General features: G+C 40.1%; 1 protein-coding gene and 1 long non-coding RNA gene across 2 annotated transcripts; one reads left to right on the top strand and one right to left on the bottom strand.

Moving 5' to 3' along the window:
• Positions 1 to 837: 837 nt before the first annotated feature.
• Positions 838 to 4,308, top strand: LOC104613458 (cytokinin dehydrogenase 9-like). Its single transcript, XM_010281283.3, has 5 exons — positions 838 to 2,614; positions 2,706 to 2,833; positions 2,957 to 3,217; positions 3,321 to 3,583; positions 3,682 to 4,308. Exons 1-5 carry the CDS (start codon positions 1,942 to 1,944, stop codon positions 4,001 to 4,003), a joined length of 1,647 nt encoding a protein of 548 aa, XP_010279585.1. The 5' UTR covers positions 838 to 1,941; the 3' UTR covers positions 4,004 to 4,308.
• Positions 4,309 to 6,939: 2,631 nt separating this feature from the next.
• On the bottom strand, positions 6,940 to 19,629 carry LOC104613457 (uncharacterized). Its single transcript, XR_737970.2, has 3 exons — positions 19,468 to 19,629; positions 19,277 to 19,360; positions 6,940 to 7,634 (listed from the first exon to the last, which is right to left on the bottom strand). It is a non-coding gene; the product is annotated as an uncharacterized LOC104613457 (long non-coding RNA).
• Between the last annotated feature and the right edge of the window lie 511 nt (positions 19,630 to 20,140).

The following is a 20,140-nucleotide window of genomic DNA, read 5'->3' as shown; positions in this document are numbered from 1 at the left end:
CTAGAGACAAAAGGACATGATTGGAGTGGAATGTAAGTGGGATAGGAGACATGATTATATTAATTTGATTATTTATAGTCTCATAGGTTTGAGGATGCTAGATCAATTTGTCCTACCAACCCCTCTAGACCCTTAGTCACCATGGTATGATGACGAAGGCGGTGTCAATCATGACGTGGCGATCCCACAATCAACCTAATGGCACCACACCCACTTGACAGATTTTTATTGGTTTCTCCTCAAGTACCATTGCCTATAAAATGCCAGCAGAGCTGCTGATATGGACAAGTGTTGCTTTGTTTTTGTCTGGCCTGTTTTATCTTTACCCAATTCTTTATTGATGGTCGGTTTCTTTCTAGAAGACTTTTAACCAAGATTTGGTTCTTCACCACAATGGTGGGGTGGGGGTGGGGAGGTATTTTAGTCCATAATTTGGGAGGTTAAGGCCAAATTCTGCTAACAAAAGGTATTCAAGATGATGGTTTCCCACATACAAAAGCTGCAAATTCAAACTTCCAGAGGGTGGACACCAAAACCTCAGTAAACAAATCCAAAATGAAGTAACAATTTCCACAAAGCACTTTTCATTCTAGCTAGCCTGTCTCAATGCTGGGAGCTAAGTGGCTCTATGGCCAATGTAGCATGTAGATTAGAGTAGCTAGCCTCCATTCAAAGTTCAAACTGTCATCTCTCATATCCACTTCTCTGCCTGGTTAGGCCTTCACACAGACCCAACTCATTAGGCCCCTACACACCCTCTTCTATAGGGTATGAGTAAAATATATCCTTCTTTCATTCCATTACCCCTCCACCCACCCACCCACTCACAGTTACACCCCATATGAAAGCCACGTGCCAGACTGACCCACCAGATCTGGCCCCCCTTTGCCTCGCCCATGAGTCCATGACCTCACTTAACTCTCTTCTCATGCAAACGAGAGGGGGCCGGCCCGCCGATCACTCTGCTCCGGTTGGAAAACCGATGCCTCATGTACTACTCCTGACGACATTGTTTGCACCTGATTTGAGCTCATCAAAGAAAAAGTATACGCATCTGAATCTGGTATATGGAGGACATAGCCATAAATATTGAGAAAAGGAGAGGTTCTCTAGGTAATTTTCCAGAACTTTGCCGCCAAAATATCGTCCTTTTGCTCCTTGAAATATACATCTTTTCCCAAAATGGCAAAAGTATCCTCAACCTCAAGACTTCAGAGGGTGCTTAGAAAAAATTAAAGGGCATGCTTGTCTTTGATGGAAAAGGTGAGAATTTGGGTGGGAAATGTGAAACTCTCTTTCTGGGAAACTTTTTCCTTTTCTTTTTTGAGTTTTTTTTCTTATCACTTTCATTCATTCAGCAGGTACTTGGAAATCCATGCTCAGGTACTTGGAAATCGATTAGCAGGCTACGTCCTCATGTTGTGTGCAGTTGACGCGAACCCGTGTGGCCTTGTGGCCTTGTGGCCGGCCCTGTGGCCGTGTCCTTGCAGTGGGAAATGGGAAGAAAGATTACGACCGAGTGACTGACTGACCAAAACACCAAATTCAACTAACTCTGGTATTTGGCCATTTTGCCTTTTTTCTCTCCAAAACACTTCAACTTGGCTTGTATGGTTCCATAAAACAAAAAGAACCCAAAAAGCAGAACCAAAAGGAAATTCCTGAAATTGCCCCACCCAAGTAGGCAGTCGTCATACGGAGTCTCACCAGTCACCACTGAAGATTTTTTTTTTTTCTAGTTCTTTTCTTTTTGGGTAATACTCCTCTCACCACTGAAGATGAGTTGACTAGATTTCCAAACCTCTCCCCTTTAAATTCTCTCCTCTACCTTTCGTTTCCTTGGCTCTTCTACACCTCTCCTTTTGCTTTGCTTCAGCTTCACCAATAAAAAACAGCTTTGGAGCTCTACTCTGTTGTCTCATCTATCTCCTTAGAAGAAGCATGAGTTCATCACTACTGCTACCCTTCTTCAGTTTCCTTCAACAAAACAGCATTTTATTGCTAAGATGCTTGGCAGTCTTGTTCTTGAGCTGCATCACTGCCAGAATTAATCTTTACTCCAACCTCCCTTTCACCATTCCCAGTGTCTCCGGCTCCGATTCCCCCAACATCCTCTCCTCACTGAAAACACTGACTCTTGATGGGTATTTCAGCTTCGATGAACTTCACCATGCAGCCAGGGACTTCGGCAACCGATACCAGTTCCTACCATCGGCAATTCTACGTCCAAAGTCGGTTTCAGATATTGCTACAACCATAAAGCATATCTTGCAACTGGGTCCTAGCTCAAAACTCACTATTGCAGCTAGAGGCCATGGACATTCACTCCAAGGGCAGGCTCAAGCCCACGGAGGCGTCGTTATCAATATGGAGTCGCTTCAGGAACCAAAAATGCAGGTTCACACCGGAGAGCTCCCCTACGTAGATGTTTCTGGCGGAGAACTCTGGATAAATATCCTGCATGAGAGCCTGAAATACGGGCTGGCACCAAAATCTTGGACGGATTACCTACATCTCACCGTCGGTGGCACTTTGTCCAATGCTGGAATCAGTGGACAGGCATTTCGGCATGGACCCCAAATCAGTAATGTCTACCAGCTGGAGGTTGTTACAGGTTTGTTTCATTTAACTAAGACAAATACATCTTTTAACTTGTTCTAGCAGCCAGCATCAGCATTGACACCAACCTTCTGGTTGGGCTGCAGGCAAAGGAGAAGTAGTGAGCTGTTCGGAGAAGCAAAATGCAGACTTGTTTCATGGCGTTCTTGGAGGACTCGGTCAGTTCGGGATCATCGCCCGAGCTAGAATTGCCCTTGAACCGGCACCCAAGATGGTATGAGTAGTGAATATCCTTTTCTGGCCATCTCCTGCAATGTGTTTTAAAACGTTAGTTGGAATATCCTGCGCTCCCGTTTTTGTAATACAACTGATCCATCAGTTTTTTGGCTTTTTTCAGGTGAAATGGATTAGAGTTCTGTACTCGGATTTCTCCATGTTTACTAGGGACCAAGAGTATCTAATTTCTGCTGAGAATACATTCGACTACATCGAAGGTTTCGTGATAATAAACAGAACAGGTCTCCTCAATAACTGGAGATCTTTCTTTAACCCCCAAGACCCACTTAAAGCCAGCCAATTCAAGTCGGATGGAAGAACTCTCTTCTGTCTAGAAATGACCAAAAACTTCAACCCAGATGAAACTGATGTCATGAACCAGGTGAGATACTGAAAAAGTACATCATTCTTCCAGAAGTGCATGTATAATGATTGTTTCCTCACTTATCTGATCCTCAGTTCTTCTCCCTGTCCTCTGGTTGCAGGAAGTCGAGAGTCTGTTGTCACAACTGAATTACATTCCATCCACGCTTTTCGCATCAGAAGTCTCATATGTGGAGTTCCTGGACAGAGTGCATATGTCTGAGATAAAACTACGATCGAAAGGGTTGTGGGAAGTTCCACACCCATGGCTAAATCTTCTCATTCCTAGAAGCAGAATCCATGACTTCGCTGAGGAGGTCTTTGGCAAGATTCTTACAGACACAAGCAACGGCCCCGTCCTCATCTATCCACTTCACAGATCCAAGTACCCACAACTGACTTAAAAACAAATCATTACTCCATGAAAATCCCATAAATTCCAACTTTTTAACCCACTTCTTCTTCTTCTTCCCCTTTTTGCAGGTGGGACAGTAGAACATCTACAGTCATTCCAAATGAAGATATTTTCTACCTAGTGGCATTTCTTTCTTCTGCCGTGCCTTCTTCTACAGGAACTGATGGCTTAGAGCACATTTTAACCCAGAACAAAAGAATTCTAGACTTCTGTGAAACAGCCCGTCTGGGAATTAAGCAGTATCTGCCCCATTACACCACCCAGGAAGAGTGGCGAGCCCACTTTGGCCCTCGTTGGGAAACCTTCGTACAGAGGAAATCTGCTTATGACCCTTTGGCTATCCTAGCTCCAGGCCAGAAAATATTTCGAAAGGCTATTCCCTTCTCATGACAGACCCTCTCACATTAACCAGCTATTAATTATGGAAAGGGGCCGTACAACAAATAGGCCAGAAGAACCAACTGTATATCTAATAATTAAAATTCATAGCTTGATGGGTCCCCATGACAGTTGTAACTGGTGTGCAAAACGGGAAGGCTGCAATATTGCTTCACATTTTGTTGACACGTCGGATCAAAAGGTTCCAAATATGAAATTAAAGTTGACTTCCAAAGGGGTTCAAAAAGTATCAAATTTGCAATGTGTAAATAATGTTTATCATGTTAGTTGAAAAAGCATATTGTAGAGTAAGCACCAATATGAGGATATTTACGAGGAAGTGATTAGATTTCTTGTTCCCTAATGCTTTCAAAAATGAAATGTAATACTACCTGTCGGCAAGAATTTACCAAGTATTTGTATAAGAGAGTCGAATAGCTGAATAAGAGTCAGCCCAACTTATTTATATAGAAATTCATCACAAGCATACCTGGGAATGGGAATCGGAATGGTCCATTTGGTTCACAGTTGGAATCGGAATGGACTATTCCCATAGTCTGTTTGGTTCAGACATTGAATGGGAATGGGAATTGAAATTAGCAGGAATGGGATTTCATTCCCAAGGGAGGGGTAGGGAATGGCCATTCCCTCAAATGGACAAATGCCATTCCAGCATAAATGGGAATGGGATTCCGATTCCAGACCCCTATTCCTGCGAACCAAAGGGGGCCTGAGTTTCATTTTTATGTTTAATATACAAAGATAACAACTCAGTAACTTAAGCTAAAGAAATAACAGCATCAACCCCCTGTCTCTGCAGCATCTTTCCACCTGAGACCCAAACGGCATATTTCTCCCTGCAGTGTGTCATAATCCCAGGCATCATGAAGAGAACCTTCAAAGTCAGTTGAACCAATTACAACAGGAAGGTACTAGCATCATCACTTTTTCCAAATCCACCAGTTTGTATAACACCATCAGGCATTATGTAAGGCTTCCATGTTCACTTCCCCTGCAGTATTGCTATCTCCTAATGGAGAACCTTGTTAGGACCCTCCCCACTTGGGGTATCAACCATGTTAGCTTCCAGCTTTTTCCTAGGTGTTGAGTATGTTTTTTGGGCTATCTTCCACATTCACCTCCCAAATAGCAGATTCTACCACTTCACTTCTCATGCTTTCTTTATTCTTGCAGGTGCCATCTAAGCTCAAGAATCTGAGTCAAAGTGGTAATCCCAGCATGACCATGAAGACATAAATGTAAAATGTTACTTTTGAATAGAAACACAGCTACAAATCAAATATCAAGATAAATCCAGTTCCCTGGTTATTTCCCAAGGATATGCTTCTCTAATCTACCCCCCCCCCCTCCCCCTCCCCTTTATATGGGCTTGGAACCAGCAATATAAGACAAGCTCACATTGGCCACACAATTTAAGATAGAGATTATTCTAAAGAACCTCAAAGTGAAGGAGTTGGGATATGTAAGAGCTAAATTGGTTTTCAAGGATGCCACCATGCCTGAAAATAATTAGATGTTTCAATTGATTCCTATTAAGTTTTTAATCTTCTGTGGTATATGGTGGGTTGTTATTCTTTTAAGTTTGCGTGTGGTCATAACTTTCTTAACATATCTTTAAGTTTTATGAGCACAATCTTTGTAATATTTTTAATATTTCCCAATTTCCTCAGGTCCTCCAGCATTCTACGAGAAGTCTGAAAATTCTCAAAAATTTCCCAATGAAATTACACAGAAAAATGCCTAATGAAATCAAAACTTCCAGTGATATTAAACTTCAGGCTGGAAGCTCTAAAATCCCTTGGTATGTAGTAGAGAAAGTCTATTGCTTTAAAGGGTCAATTATGTCAAGATATTAAATTGTTCTTTTAAACATATATGAAAATTGCACACACACACAGAGAAAGACTCGTGGTCTTGAGGCATGAATCCATGAACCTCAGACTCTGATGCATGTGCTCAAAGGTTAGGGCTCTAGCAATTTTCCTCAAACTTCACCTTAAGGAAAGCCCTCTTTCAAAAAGATAAGAGTAAAATCAACTTTAAAAGAAAGAAAGTAAAATCTATGGGCTCTTTCAGTACATCATACATAACATAGAATGTGTGTGTGTGTGCTAGAACTGTTAGAGATGATGATGTTGAATAGTAAAACACTGTTTTGTTTCCATGTCATTGATATTTTTTTATTAGGCATGTCATTGATATATTTTGCATCGACCAAAACCCAGATTGTACCCTTTTCACCACAGATCATCATCATATAGTTCCAAAATCCAAATTACTACACTTGCACTGATAATGTTCTGCTACGCCAATATCCATATACTTATTAACCATTGAATTACAAGGGTAAGGACCATGGAACTCAACATACTCTGGGGCTGATAGAGCCTGTTTCTTAAATATCCATAAATAAGATAAAAATGAAAGGCAAATGATTATGTGGATGAATGCATGCTGGAGAGGAGGAGAGGCAGATGGTAGTGGTACTGTTATCCACTTCACTCTAGATGTCATGCCTTCATTTAAATTTTTGCCAAAAAGCACCAAGATAAATTGAAGTATTTTGATCATTGAAATGAAACATATACATGAATAAGAAGCATTGAAAGTATATATTAATCTGCACTAGAAGTCACTTCTTTCTTTCTAAATACAAATGGCTGCCTTACTTCAGATATGCAGAAAATAGTTTGTTATGTTCTGTCTGGTTTTATCTTCTGCCAGAAGTTGGAAAGAAATGATTGGAGGGGCCATTCCCCAAAGAATAAGATGAGTCTGATTTTGCTCCTTTAAATTATCATATTATGGTAGCCTGGAAATATATTGGTTATACTCCTTTTCCCTCTTAGGTAGAGATGGAGTGTTCTTACATTTCAGCACCTCATTAGTAAATGACTTAGTCCTAGTGCTCATAAAAACGTTGCAAATAAATTAAAATATTGGACATATATGCATGTTCTTACACATGCATGCATTGCATCAAAACATATTTTAAATCCTTTAATCACTGTTATTTTAAGATACATGGTACTACAGAAATAGTCAATAATATAAAAAGGGGTAATGCAGCAAGACTTGAATAAACTCAAGCAATCCCATCTGCTGATGTGCTCAATAAAAACACACCCCCACATTGTTTAGAAGTAAGAATTTCCTATTCCTCATGAATTACAGATCACAGTCAATTTCTAGATGGATTAAGAATACCACTGTGTTGAGTAAATTCCTTCCATCGTACACCAATATGGTTTTCCATGCAAAGTGGATGTTCGATATACATATTGTTGAAGTCCAGACCATAAATCTGTTCTTTCTTTAATCAACTCTCACAGCTGCTAATTTCGTGATTATAGGAATTGGAACTTGCCAAATATCCAAATAAGACGTAACAAGACAAATTCTATGTGATTTTCGGATGCAGTAAACAGAATGGCAATTGTGGCCAGAGTGAAGAGCTTTCAAAGGAGTCCTTGCAAAAACAATATAGAAGATAGTACCATGTAAATATTCCACTAACGGTTTCATTGATGGACCACATTGAATCAACATGGAACAAAAGATTCCTTTTTGTATTTATTATTTCTTTGCTGCCAAGCACCTGCAGAAACCCTTCCAAATGAACCTAATAAAACAATAGCTGTCAAGCACAATTATCACAGTGGACTGTGAAAAAAAACCCATTAAATATACAAACAACTTCAATTGCTTTATAGTAAGAAACCATAGAACAGTATGGTACTAAAGGCTTTATGCAAAACAAAAGTCAACTAAACTCAGCCTTAAACCCAACTATTGGGGGTTGGCTACCAAATCCCATCCTGCAATTGCATTCTATCAAGAGCCGTGCTTTCTTATCAGAAGCCCCAATGAGAATGATTAGGCTAGAAAATAATTGAGACCAGCCTGACTGAAGTTCAATTTGGCCCATCCTTAAAAGCAAAATCCAAACCCAGCACACTTGTAATGAGGTGAGTTTGTGACCTAGCAGGGAAAGCTTATAAAAAGCAGGCCAAGTCAAGCAGGGGCCAAGCCCAACCAAAGGATGCAGCAACAACACAACCAATGCACCAACACTAAATCAAAAACTAGGCTACAACCATAATCAACCATGCAAACATCCTCCCCAGGGGAATGATCACAGCCTGCTATCATCTCTACCCTCTTCCCTTGGGAAGTTCAACCTCCCTTATTCAATCTTTCTCCCCCTGAAGTATCAGCCTTCTTGCATCCCCTCCCTCTCATAGTCAGACTGCACTAAAATTCAGTCAAAGCCTATCCAAATTAGGAAAATCTACATAAAATTGTTATTTAGGTACTGAACAGAATGGAATGGTAAAACAGGATTCATGTAGCCAATCCTATATAGCTGGGACAAGGCTTAGATGATGATGATTTAGGCAAGTTTTTAAGGCCTGGCAGCTGGTTGGACTTGGTGAGAAAAGCAAGACGGTTTAGTTTTTCTTACAAATGTACAATAAGTTAGAAAGTGCTATACAGCACAACTTACTCCACAAATAAAATGGGCAACTCAGACATCCAAGAACATATCTGCAAGTAACTGTCAAAACTTACTTTTCTGCACAATAAAATGGTATCAAACAGCAAATCATTACCTCCTCTCTAGTCCATAAGCTTTAAAGAAATGTTCAGGAGACACCAGGACACACACAATAAACCATAGTCATTGATGCGAAGTATACAAGAAAAGCACTCACTGAATGATTAAGAGAAAGCAGAACCAAATTTGGTAACAGGTTAGAGCAGAACCACTAAAAGAAAAGAAGATAGGTAGAGAGAACAAGAGAGCAGGCCATCTTGTTTGTAGTAGCATATTTGGACAAACTAACCAAATTTACCCAGTGGAACTGGTATATGAAAAAACATACAGCATTTTCTTTTTGATAAGTACAGCATATTTTTGAGCTAGACTGATGAAATAAGGCCTGCTAAAATATGCACAGTGATGGGTGAAGTATGAAATATCAAGAGACCAACTTTAAAGTGACAACAAGAATTTTATGCAGTTTTGAACTAAAGAGGTTAGAAAGTGAGAATGAAGATGGTTAAATATGATATACAATGTTAAGAAATAGATGTTGTTAGCAAATTATAAACTTCTTTAATCACTAATATTTTTTTTGACACAACTATTCTACTAAATACTTATTATTATGTTATAGCACTATGTTTGAAATTTGAAATTAATTGATTTAAAATGCTGCTGTCTTTTAGATACAATGATTTGCTATGTTTTGAGAGGAATATAAATATTAATAGAAAAGAGTATTGTTATTTTTTCAATTTATATGCATGCTAATCGGTATGTAATATTAGGGAATTATCCTCTAATTTAGTTTTTTCTTTGTAAAATTCTGTTGTCAAGGCATCACCAAGCACCTGCTAGGCAACTAGGTGCTCCACTGTCACCTAGAATCACCCAAATACCCTAATAACCAATACATGAAATAAAAAGAACCCTTGTGACTCATTGGTCCATAGAGATAATGCGGAAACCATGCTTAACGACTTCTCAACACAACCAAAACTCTTTATAGACTCTCTATGGCTTCTACTAAGAATAAAAACAACTTTAGGGAAAAAAACAGAAATTAAGCCAATTTAAAGGTTGGCTATACTTATGAAAATGCCAGTAGATTCTGTAGTTCGACAGAGGAGAGAAGAGAGAAAAAGAAGATTGTATTCTCAATCCTAAAACTGGCGGTGCCTAAGTTAGTATATATACTTAGGGCGACAGCTCATAAAAAATACAAGAGGAAAGGGCAGAAATGTCCCTACTAGGCCACAGGCCGCTACACATTACAACACTCCCCCTCAAGTTGGAGCATATATGTCAATCATGCCCAACTTGTCACACAGTTCATTATTCTATAGAGAGTGAAGGCCATTTGTAAGAACATAACTGATGTAGGGAGTACAGACTTCCCCCTTTTCAAGTTTCTCCCTTATGGAGTGCTTGTCAACTTCAATATGCTTGGTCCTGTCATGATGAACTGGATTGGCAACAATATTAACGGTTGCCTTGTTGTCACAGTAGAGAGACATTAGGCCATCAACAGAGATACCCAATTCTCCAATCAAATTCTTTACCCATAGTACTTTAGCAACTCCATGCACCATGGCTCTATATTCGGCTTCAGCACTAGATCTGGTCACAACACTTTGTTTTTTGCTTCTCCAAGCAACCAAGTTTCCACCAACAAAGGTACTGTATCCACTAGTTGATTTTCTGTCATCAACTGCCTCAACCCAATCTGTATCTATGTAGACTTCCACTTTCATATGATCATGTTTCTTGAAAAGCAACCCAGTTCCTAGGTACTTCTTCAGATAACTGAGAACCCTCTCAGCTGCCTCTAAATGAGAGGATGTTGGTGCATGCATAAACTGACTAAGTACACCAGCAGCATAGGCTATATCTGGCCGAATCATTGATAGGAGTTGAAAAACAGTTCACTTGATGTATGGAACTGTTTGAGATTAGATGCAAACAGAAACTAAACAAACAAGAGAGGAAGAGAAGAGAGAGAGAGCTGGCGGCAATGAGTGTTAGAGAGTGAGAGTTTCGAACTTAACCTCACTCTAACACTCTAAACATTTTATTAAAGTGTTAATCTTTGATAAATTATAGAGAGGCCCTTGAGTGGGTAGAAAAATACAAAAAACGGAACATTACAGAGTATGCCCAGCATAAGACCACAAAGAGAAACATAACATAACATGAAATGACAGTCTATGGGCCATTCGGCCCATCTCCTCTACACTCCCCCTCAAGCTGAGCATAGATGTTAATCATGCCCAGCTTGTTAGTGTCATGTTGAAGCCTTGCCTTGGAAATGCCCTTGGTGAGAAAATCTGCCAATTGTCCTTCAGAAGTAATGAATGGAAGACACTTCACCGGAGGAGACTCTTTCTCGAATAAAGTGTCGATCAACCTCAATATGTTTGGTTCGATCATGTTGTACCGGGTTGTGAGCAATGTTGATGGCAGCCTGATTATCACAGTACAACATCATGGGTTTGTCATGATCAATCCCAAGTTCCTCCATTAAGGACCTTAGCCACAACAATTCCGAGACTCCATGTGCCATGGCTCTATACTCTGCTTTTGCGGAGGATCGGGCCACAACAGATTGTTTCTTACTCCTCCAAGAGACAACATTACCAGCCACCAAACTGCAATACCCTGAAAGATCTTCTATCATCAATATTTCCAGCCCAATCAGCATCAGTATAGGCTTCAAGTTTCAGATGACCATGCTTGGTAAATAGAATTCCTTTTCCTGAATAGCCTTTCAGATAGCACAAAATCCGTTCTGCTGCTGCCATATGAATATCTCTAGGAGCATGCATGAACTGGCTAATGCAACTGACAGCATATGCAATATCTGGCCTAGTCATGCACAGATACAGAAGCTTCCCAAGAAGTCTCTAAAAGACCCCTTTGTCTTCCAACAAAGTTCCATCCGAAGCTAAAAGTTTGTGACTCATATCAATGGGAGTTGCAGCTGGTCTTGCACCCAGTTTTCCAGTTTCAGACAACAAATCAATGACATATTTCCTTTGGGAAATAAGAATCCCATCCTTAGATCTGGCAACTTCTATGCCAAGGAAGTATCTCAACTCCCCCAGATCCTTAATCTCAAATTCTGTACGGAGGAAAGACTTAAGGGCCAGAATGCCTGAGGCATCATCACCAGTCACTATAATGTCATCAACATACACAATGAGATACACTGCTAGAGATCCACTTTTCTTCACAAACAGAGTATGATCTGACTGTGTCTGAACATAGCCGAATTTAACAAGTGCAACTCTAAATCCCTCAAACCAGGCTCTAGGAGATTGTTTGAGACCATAAAGTGATTTCTTCAATTTACATACCTTTCCTTGCATATCTTTCCCATACATTCCTGGAGGAAGACACTGATAGAGAGGCCAATCAAAGTGAACTGCCAGAGATAAAAGAACCCTCACAGATGTCATCTTGGCAACAGGGGCAAAAGTCTCCAGGTAGTCAATCCCATATGTCTGTGTGTAGCCTTTTGCAACAAGTCTGGCCTTGTATTTAATGGTAAAAACCCACTTGCACCCAACTGGATCCTTCCCTTCAGGCAAATCCACCACCTCCCAAGTACCATTTGCATGTAAAGCATCCATTTCAGTCTTCATGGCATCTCTCCATTCTGGAATCCTAAGAGCTTCTGAGACAGACCTAGGAATGGGGTTAGAAGCAACAGAAGAGAGGTAGGCAAAGTATGAAGGAGAAAGCAGGTCATAAGAAAGGTGTTTGGAAATGCAGTGTGCAGTACACTTCCGCTTCCCTTTCCTAACAGCAATGGGGACATCAAGGTCTGGGAATGATGATTCCAAAGGAGCTGAAGCAGTACTTGTTATCTCATATGTGATTGGGAATGTATGAGCCTCATTTGTTGTAAGGGAAACTACTTGCTCATTCCTGGATAGACCTTTGATACGCTTTGGGATTATGGGTAGGACGAGGAGGTAAAGAAATAGGGGCACTAGAACAAGAGGTATGAAGTGATTGATCCTCCTTTGATTCATTTGGTGATGATACAAGTTTGTCAAGAGGCTCAACTGGGACAGGAAGAGGAAGAGCAAAAACTTGTAACAGACTCTCCCCCTGTGGACAATGTCCTTCCTGAGAGGAACCATAAAAAGGAGAAAGTTCATCAAAGGTAACATCTATAGAGACATGTCGGGTGCCAGTCTTTGGATCAAAACAACAATAACCCTTTTGTGTGAGGGAGTAACCAAGGAAGATGCATTTGTGGGCTTTCGGTTCAAACTTATGTCTCTGCACACTTGGAATGTGAACATAGCAGGTACAGCCAAACACACGAACAGGAATTGGGAAGAGATCCTTGTCTGGATGAAGAAGACAGAAGGAGGATTTAAACCCTAAAACCCTGGATGGCATACGGTTTATGAGATAGGTAGCAGTAAGTACAGCATCACCCCAAAATCTTGTGGGAACATGTGAGTCAAACAAAAGGCTCCTTGCAACTTCAATAATATGTCTATTTTTCCTCTCAGCAACTCCATTTTGTTCAGGGGTTTTAACACAGGAGCTTTGATGAATAACCCCCATGTCAGAGAGATACAAGGATAAACTCTTCTCAAAATACTCTTTTGCATTGTCAGATCTAAAAACCTTAATTCTAGTATCAAATTGAGTTAAAACAAGCTCATGAAATTGCCTCACAAGTCTTGGGACTTCATCCCGGGATTTCATTAAGTATATCCAAGTGAATCTAGAAAAGTCATCAATAAACAGGATAAAATATCTGTAACCCCCCATAGAAGATAAGTGGTAAGGCCCCCACATATCAGAGTGCACAATATGAAAAGGAAAAGAGGATCTTTTATTGCTCACAGGGTAATTTTTTCTACAATGCTTTGGCAACTGACAAGACTCACAATTGAGACTGGACACACTGACTCCCTTAAACAGTTTGGGAAACAAATGACTTAAAGCAGAAAAAGGTAAATGACCCAACCGACAATGACTCAACATAATTTGACTGACAGACTCTGGAAAAGTAGAACCAAAAGCAGCATTCTTGGGATGATCAAAGCATTGGCCAGGGGTGTCGAGCAAGTATATTCCATTCGCTTCATGGCCATTCCCAATCACCTTCTGAGACTTCAGGTCCTGAAACACACAGTGAGAAGGGAAAAAGGTCACACAACAATTCAATGACTTGGTCAAGCTACTTACAGATAATAAGTTGGTATTTAATTTAGGTACATGAAGAGTGGAAGATAAGAGTAAGGAGTTTGTAGCCTTGACAATTCCCTTGCCAGAAATAGGGGCAAGAGAACCATCAGCTAAGGTGATTTTGTCACGACCAGGAAGTAAATCATATGAAACAAACAAAGTGGAAAGGTTGGTCATGTGATCAGAAGCACCTGAGTCTATGATCCAAGGGGTTTTGAGATTACCTGAGGTGGATGCATGGCTGGCAGAAGCCCTTATACCTGAGTGAGCAAATGCGGTGGTGGCTGGACTTCCAGAAGGGTTGAATGATGAAGTTACACTTTCAAGCTGGCTAATCATCTTTCCAAACTTCTCATATTCAGCTTTCATGGCTGCCAACTGTGCACTGGTAGACTCAACCTCTGTATCTGTGCTTGTGGCTGCATGTGCACTTCCTGTCTTTCTACTATCATTCTTCTTCTGGAATCTGATAGGAACAAGATTGGGATGCAATTTCCAGCACTTGTCCTTTGTGTGTTTCGGCTTCTTACAATATTCACACACCACCTCCTTCTTTCCTGTGCCACTGTGAGCTCCTGTAACCCCTTTGGGTTTAATTCCCATATTTTCAAAATGATCATTGATACTGACTCCTTGAACCTGCACTTGCCTCCTACTTTCTTCACTGCTGACCAAAGCATATGCTTGTGACAATGAAACATCTTCCTTGGACAAGATGTTTTGCTTTGTAATGTCATATTCAGAGTTCAGCCATGTCAAGAACTCAAAGACCCTATTCCTTTCAACCAATTTCCTATATGTTTCAGCATCCTTGAGGGGTATCCCATGTCATAGCCTCTATCAAATCAATCTCTTGCCATAGAGATTTCAGGGTTGAGAAGTATGCTGCGAGTGACTTCTCCCCCTGCCTTAGATTATTCACATCACTTCTCAGTTTGTAGGCTCTGGCAACATTCAACTTCTGGGAGTAAGTTTCTACAACACTATCCCAGATTTCTTTAGCCGAGTTCATCCACAGATAATGTTGGTTAATCTGTAGCTGCATTGAGTTCACAAGCCACCCAATCACTGTGTAATTCTCCTGCACCCATCTCTCATAAGAGGGAACCTCCTCTGGGGGGGCTTTCTTGCTCCCAGAGATAAACCCCCACTTTCCTCTACTGCAAATATGAATTTTTACGGATTGTGACCAGGCCAAATAACTGTCTCCATCCAGTTTAACTGTAGTTACAGCCAACAAGGAATCAGTTGTAGTTCCCGAATTATGTCCATATTCAGCAGTGCTCTTGTTCTCAATTTTTGAGAAGTCCATTATGTAACAGCTTCAATTAGGGTTTCGGCAAGCCTTCCAAAAGTGACCTGATTTCAAAGAACTCAGATTGAGTTGAAACAATAGCAAACACAGCAACACACAAACTCAGTTCAGATCTGACAGCCGTGAGAACCAAGTTCAGTGGCAGCACTTTCGAGGAGAAGAAACCCTGATTCAGCCTTCAAGGAACAATCAGCAGGCCTCCAAACAATATGTATTCTTAGTTCCCAATAATAATTTCCCAAGGAGAACAAAAAGTACAATCCACAGTACCTAAGAGGACTTTTTACAAACACTATGTATGCAACAGTCAACACTTCACTGTTAACCTAGCAGAAATCACTTCAAGAACACTCCGTCTAGGTCCAAGAAGTAGCTGAACTAAAGTAGAGGCTTGTACCACTTAGTTTAGATCAGTTTTCAGCAGTTTTGGAAGTTCAATAACAGTCGAACTACACTTCCAAAATAACCCAGAAATTTCTAAGTAGAATCAGTCCAGCAACAGTGGGTCGAATGGAGGTATGCTTTGAATGCTTTAACAGTCCTCCCAAATAACAAAATAACTCAGCAAAGAACTGAGAAAACAACTTACAGTATCTCTAGTTTGAACTTCAAACCAGGCCGAACACTTTGCTCTCTGAGCTAGCTTCGAAATCCCCTTTTTTTGATTTCAAATCAGGCTGAAAAACTTGCTCTCTGATTCTTCCTGGTCACCAAACCCTTTTCCAAGTGTATAGAAACTTGGGCACCCTGCAATGACCTCCAAGAACCAGGCGAATGACTGTAAACATTCAGCCCTAGAACCTCCTCATGCAGTTGGCTGAACTAGAACCACATGAGGGACACGCCAAGCAATGACCCGCTCTGATACCAAGTTGAAAAACAGTTCACTTGATGTATGGAACTGTTTGAGATTAGATGCAAACAAAAACTAAACAAACAAGAGAGGAAGAGAAGAGAGAGAGAGCTGGCGGCAATGAGTGTTAGAGAGTGAGAGTTTCAAACTTAACCTCACTCTAACACTCTAAACATTTTATTAAGGTGTTAATCTTTGATAAATTACAGAGAGGCCCTTGACTGGGCAGAAAAATACAAAAAACAGAACATTATAGAGTATGGGCCCAGAATAAAGCCTATAACAAAGAGAAACATAACATAACATGAAATGACAGTCTATGGGCCATTCGGCCCATCTCCTCTACAATAGGTAAAGAAGCCTTCCTACTAGCCTTTGAAACTTCTTGAAATCTGTCACAAGTTCTCCAGTACAATCACCAAGCTGATGGTTTTCCTCAATAGGAAAATCTACAGGCTTTGCTCCTAACTTTCCTGTGTCCTGCAAAAGATCTAGGGCATACTTCTTTTGGGAAATGAAGATACCCTTTTGTGAGCGAGCAACCTCAATACCAAGGAAATAACGTAGTTGTCGTAGACCTTCCATCTCAAACTGCATAGCAAGGGATTCTTTTACCTTCTTAATCTCAGAGTCCCAATTCCCCGTAATCACAACCCATACACCTGAGTAATACCCTTTTGCAACTAACCTGGCTTTATACCTCTCAACTGACCCATCTGCTGTATGATTTACTGTGAATACCCACTGGCTCTTTTCCTTTAGGAAGATTCACCAACTCCCAGGTTTTGTTTTTGTGAAGAGCACTAATTTCTTCCTTCATTGCCTCTACCCATTCAGGTAAAGATAAGGCTTCTGCAACACTTTTGGGAATGGAGACACAATCAATGGCAGTAAAAAAGGCACAAAATGAGGAAGCAATGTTTTCGTAGGACAAGAATTGAGCAATAGGATGCTTAGTAGTACATGATCGAACTCCTTTTCTATGAGCAATTGGGATATCAAGATCATTAGTAGAGTCTTCAATAGCAATAGGTTCAGTAATATCAAAAGGAACAAGGGTACCTGGATTTTCCTTCAAGGAATCAAATGGTGTTGGATGTATTAGTCTCAAGTTGCTCCATAGCCTTTGAGTTCAGCTGTCCCTTACGGCACCTCAAGAAAACACGAAATGGAGAGGAGTCAGGAATAGAGGGAAAAGGAATTTGAGGAGTTGGACCTTGCCTCTCCTCCTTTACACTATTCTCTCCCTGAGGAGAGGCTTGGAAGAAGGGTTCAAATTCAAATGACACATCCATCGACACAAAGTACTTATGTATGACCGGATTAAAGCATTTGTAACCTTTATGGGAAGAGGGATAACCCAAGAAAACACATGGGACAGATTTGGGATTCAATTTACCCCGGCTGGGAGAAAGATCATGAACAAAACACTTACACCCAAACACACGTAGGGGAATGGAAAATAAAGGGGATTAAGAAAAAAGAAGTTGATGTGGGGCCTTGTACTACAGGAGGTGCGATGGCATACGATTAATAACATAAGCTGTAGCCATCATAGCATCAACCCAAAAACGTTTTGGAACATGCATGTGAAGCATCATACTGCGGGCAACTTCGAGGAGATGATGGTTCCTCCTTTCAACAACGTCGTTCTATTGTGGTGTTCTGGCACATGAGCTTCTATGAAGAGATCCATGAGAGGAAAAAAACTCGGCTAAGTCATTATGGAAATACTCCTTCGCATTATCCGATTGGAAGGTTTGGACTTCAACATGAAATTGAGTGAAAACCATGCAATGGAAAGCTTGCACAATCTTGGGAACCTCTTCTCTTGAATGCATGGGATATAGTCAAGTGTATCTTGAATAGTCATCAATAAAGTTGATAAAGTACTTGTACCCGCCCTCAGTAGGTATGTTTACAAGGCCCCAAACATCAGAAAATACAACATGGAAAGGCAAAATAAATCTTTTATTATTTGAAGAAAAAGTTGTTCTACAATGCTTGCTCAACTGACACGTTTGACAATGTAAACTAGTAATAGACATTGACTTGAACAATTCAGGAAACACAACTTTCAAAGACTCAAAGGACAAATGACCAAAGCGATTATGCCATAACCACAGTTGACTATTTTTTGACTGACTCATAAGACTCACAGAGACCGATGCCGCAGGACCAGCTTTATTCTCCAAGATGTAGAGACCATCAACCATATATACTTTACCAATCATCCTCCCCGAAGTTAAATCCTGGAAAACACAAGGATGGGGAAAAAAAGTTGCACAACAATTTAAGGACCGAGTAATACTGCTTATAGATAACAAATTAATAAGAAGCTTAGAAACATGAAGGGTATTAGATAAGACAAGGCTATCAGGAAGGGATACAGATCCCTGACCAGCAATGGTGGATAGAGACCCATCAACAAGTCTCACTTTATCCCTTCCAGAGAGAAGAGTGTAGGTCTGAAAGAGATTGGACTTACTAGTCATATGGTTTGATGCCCCTAAGTCAATGACCCAAGGTGACTCGGGAGTAGAGGTACATACATGAAATGTAAAAGCACATTTACCTGATGTAGAAGCGAATGAGGTAGAAGGAGTAGGAACCAACCTATCTATCTATCCGAGTGTCCTACCATACACCAAATGATCTCTGAAGGAGTTGATGATGTCTTTCTTGGGATCGGAACCACTGGGATGTTCTTGGGGAAAAACAATAGTCTAATTATTCTGCTGATAGTCTTGTGTGGCCAGATTTGCATAAGTAAATTTCTTCTGAGGAGGCTTCTTTGAAGTGTCTTGATTTTTGGTTGCCCACTTGGGCTTCCCCACTAACTACCAATAGGTTTCTCGAGTGTGTCTAGGCTTCTAGCAATGAATACACCACAGTTAGTCTTTATCTTCACCTTTCTTTGGTTCCCCCTTTTTCATTCATGTGTTACCCCCTCTTGTAGTTAGGGCAACAGGTTGCTCCCCTTCAGAAGCATTCATGAGATTTTTTCTGCTCTCTTCAGATTGGACGAGAGCATATACTTTCTGAAATGAAGGAAGTTCCCTGCTTCCCAAAATCTGCACCCGGAATTTTCCAATAGAATTAGTTGCTTGAATTTCCAAGCCCAGAACATGATGATAGATAGAGAAAGAAGGAAGAAGGCATATTCTTTCTCCTTTCTTTGCGATTTATGATGAAAACCCAACCCAAACATGGAAAATGAATCGAACTCATTATCCTTAGGCAATAAGAAAGGATGAAGGATCAAGAATGATTCGAATTTGACGACTAAATTTGAGGTTCTATAGAAATGAAATTAAAATGACACAACACAATTACCTGAAGCTGTTCGATCGAAAAAGGGCCGTGCTGTATCTCTTCTACTTCTTCGTGTTCTTCGGTCATCTTTTGGTGTCTCTGCTACTGTTCCATGGCCACGGGCATAAGAGACGGATCTGTCAATAACTCAATATAAAAGCAGCAGTTTACATGGATACGTAAAAGGAAATAAAAGGGATAGTTTGGCCTACCACAGTGAAGCTCCAAACAAACTTTGACCCACTTGCTTGCTTTGCAAACCTCCACACCAAGCACAGAAGGCTACTCCATTACTCTTCGCACTCCAAAACTGCTGGAGAGATCCTTTTCAACCGAAAGAGAATTTATATCATCAAGAGTCCGTTCATCTAAGGACTTATGCCATCACGGCATCAACATTTTTATCAATAACTAGCAGGGACCGTGCAATGCACGGACTTTGTTAAGGGAAGGATAAATAATAGAAATACATGTTTTATAATTTAAATTTTAAATAATTAATAATTATTTATATTTTATATATTATGTTTTAATAATTTTTTGTGATACAAAAATAATAATAATTAATTTCAGTTAAGGATGTTCATCAAATTGACTAAACTTGACCCAAGTTAGTTGTTTTCTAGTATTTCTAATCGGCTTTGATTTAACAACTTCCCAATTCAACCAAGTCAAGTTAGTTTTGGTTTTACCATTTATAAACCGACCAAAATTGAACCAACATGATCATAAATATATTAATATTTTATATTTCAAATATAATTTTTTAATACATGAAAGTGGAAAAATTCTCATATTTCTTATTGTAAAACATTTTATATTATAAACTCAAATTTTAAATTTATTCTTTTAGTAATATCATTGTATTTTGTAGATGTAACTTAA

Source organism: Nelumbo nucifera, chromosome 7 (assembly GCF_055504915.1).
Source record: "Nelumbo nucifera cultivar China Antique chromosome 7, China Antique-T2T, whole genome shotgun sequence".
NCBI classification, from domain to species: domain Eukaryota; kingdom Viridiplantae; phylum Streptophyta; class Magnoliopsida; order Proteales; family Nelumbonaceae; genus Nelumbo; species Nelumbo nucifera.
Note: the sequence above shows the minus strand (reverse complement) of the source record. Positions and strands in the feature narration are given on the sequence as shown.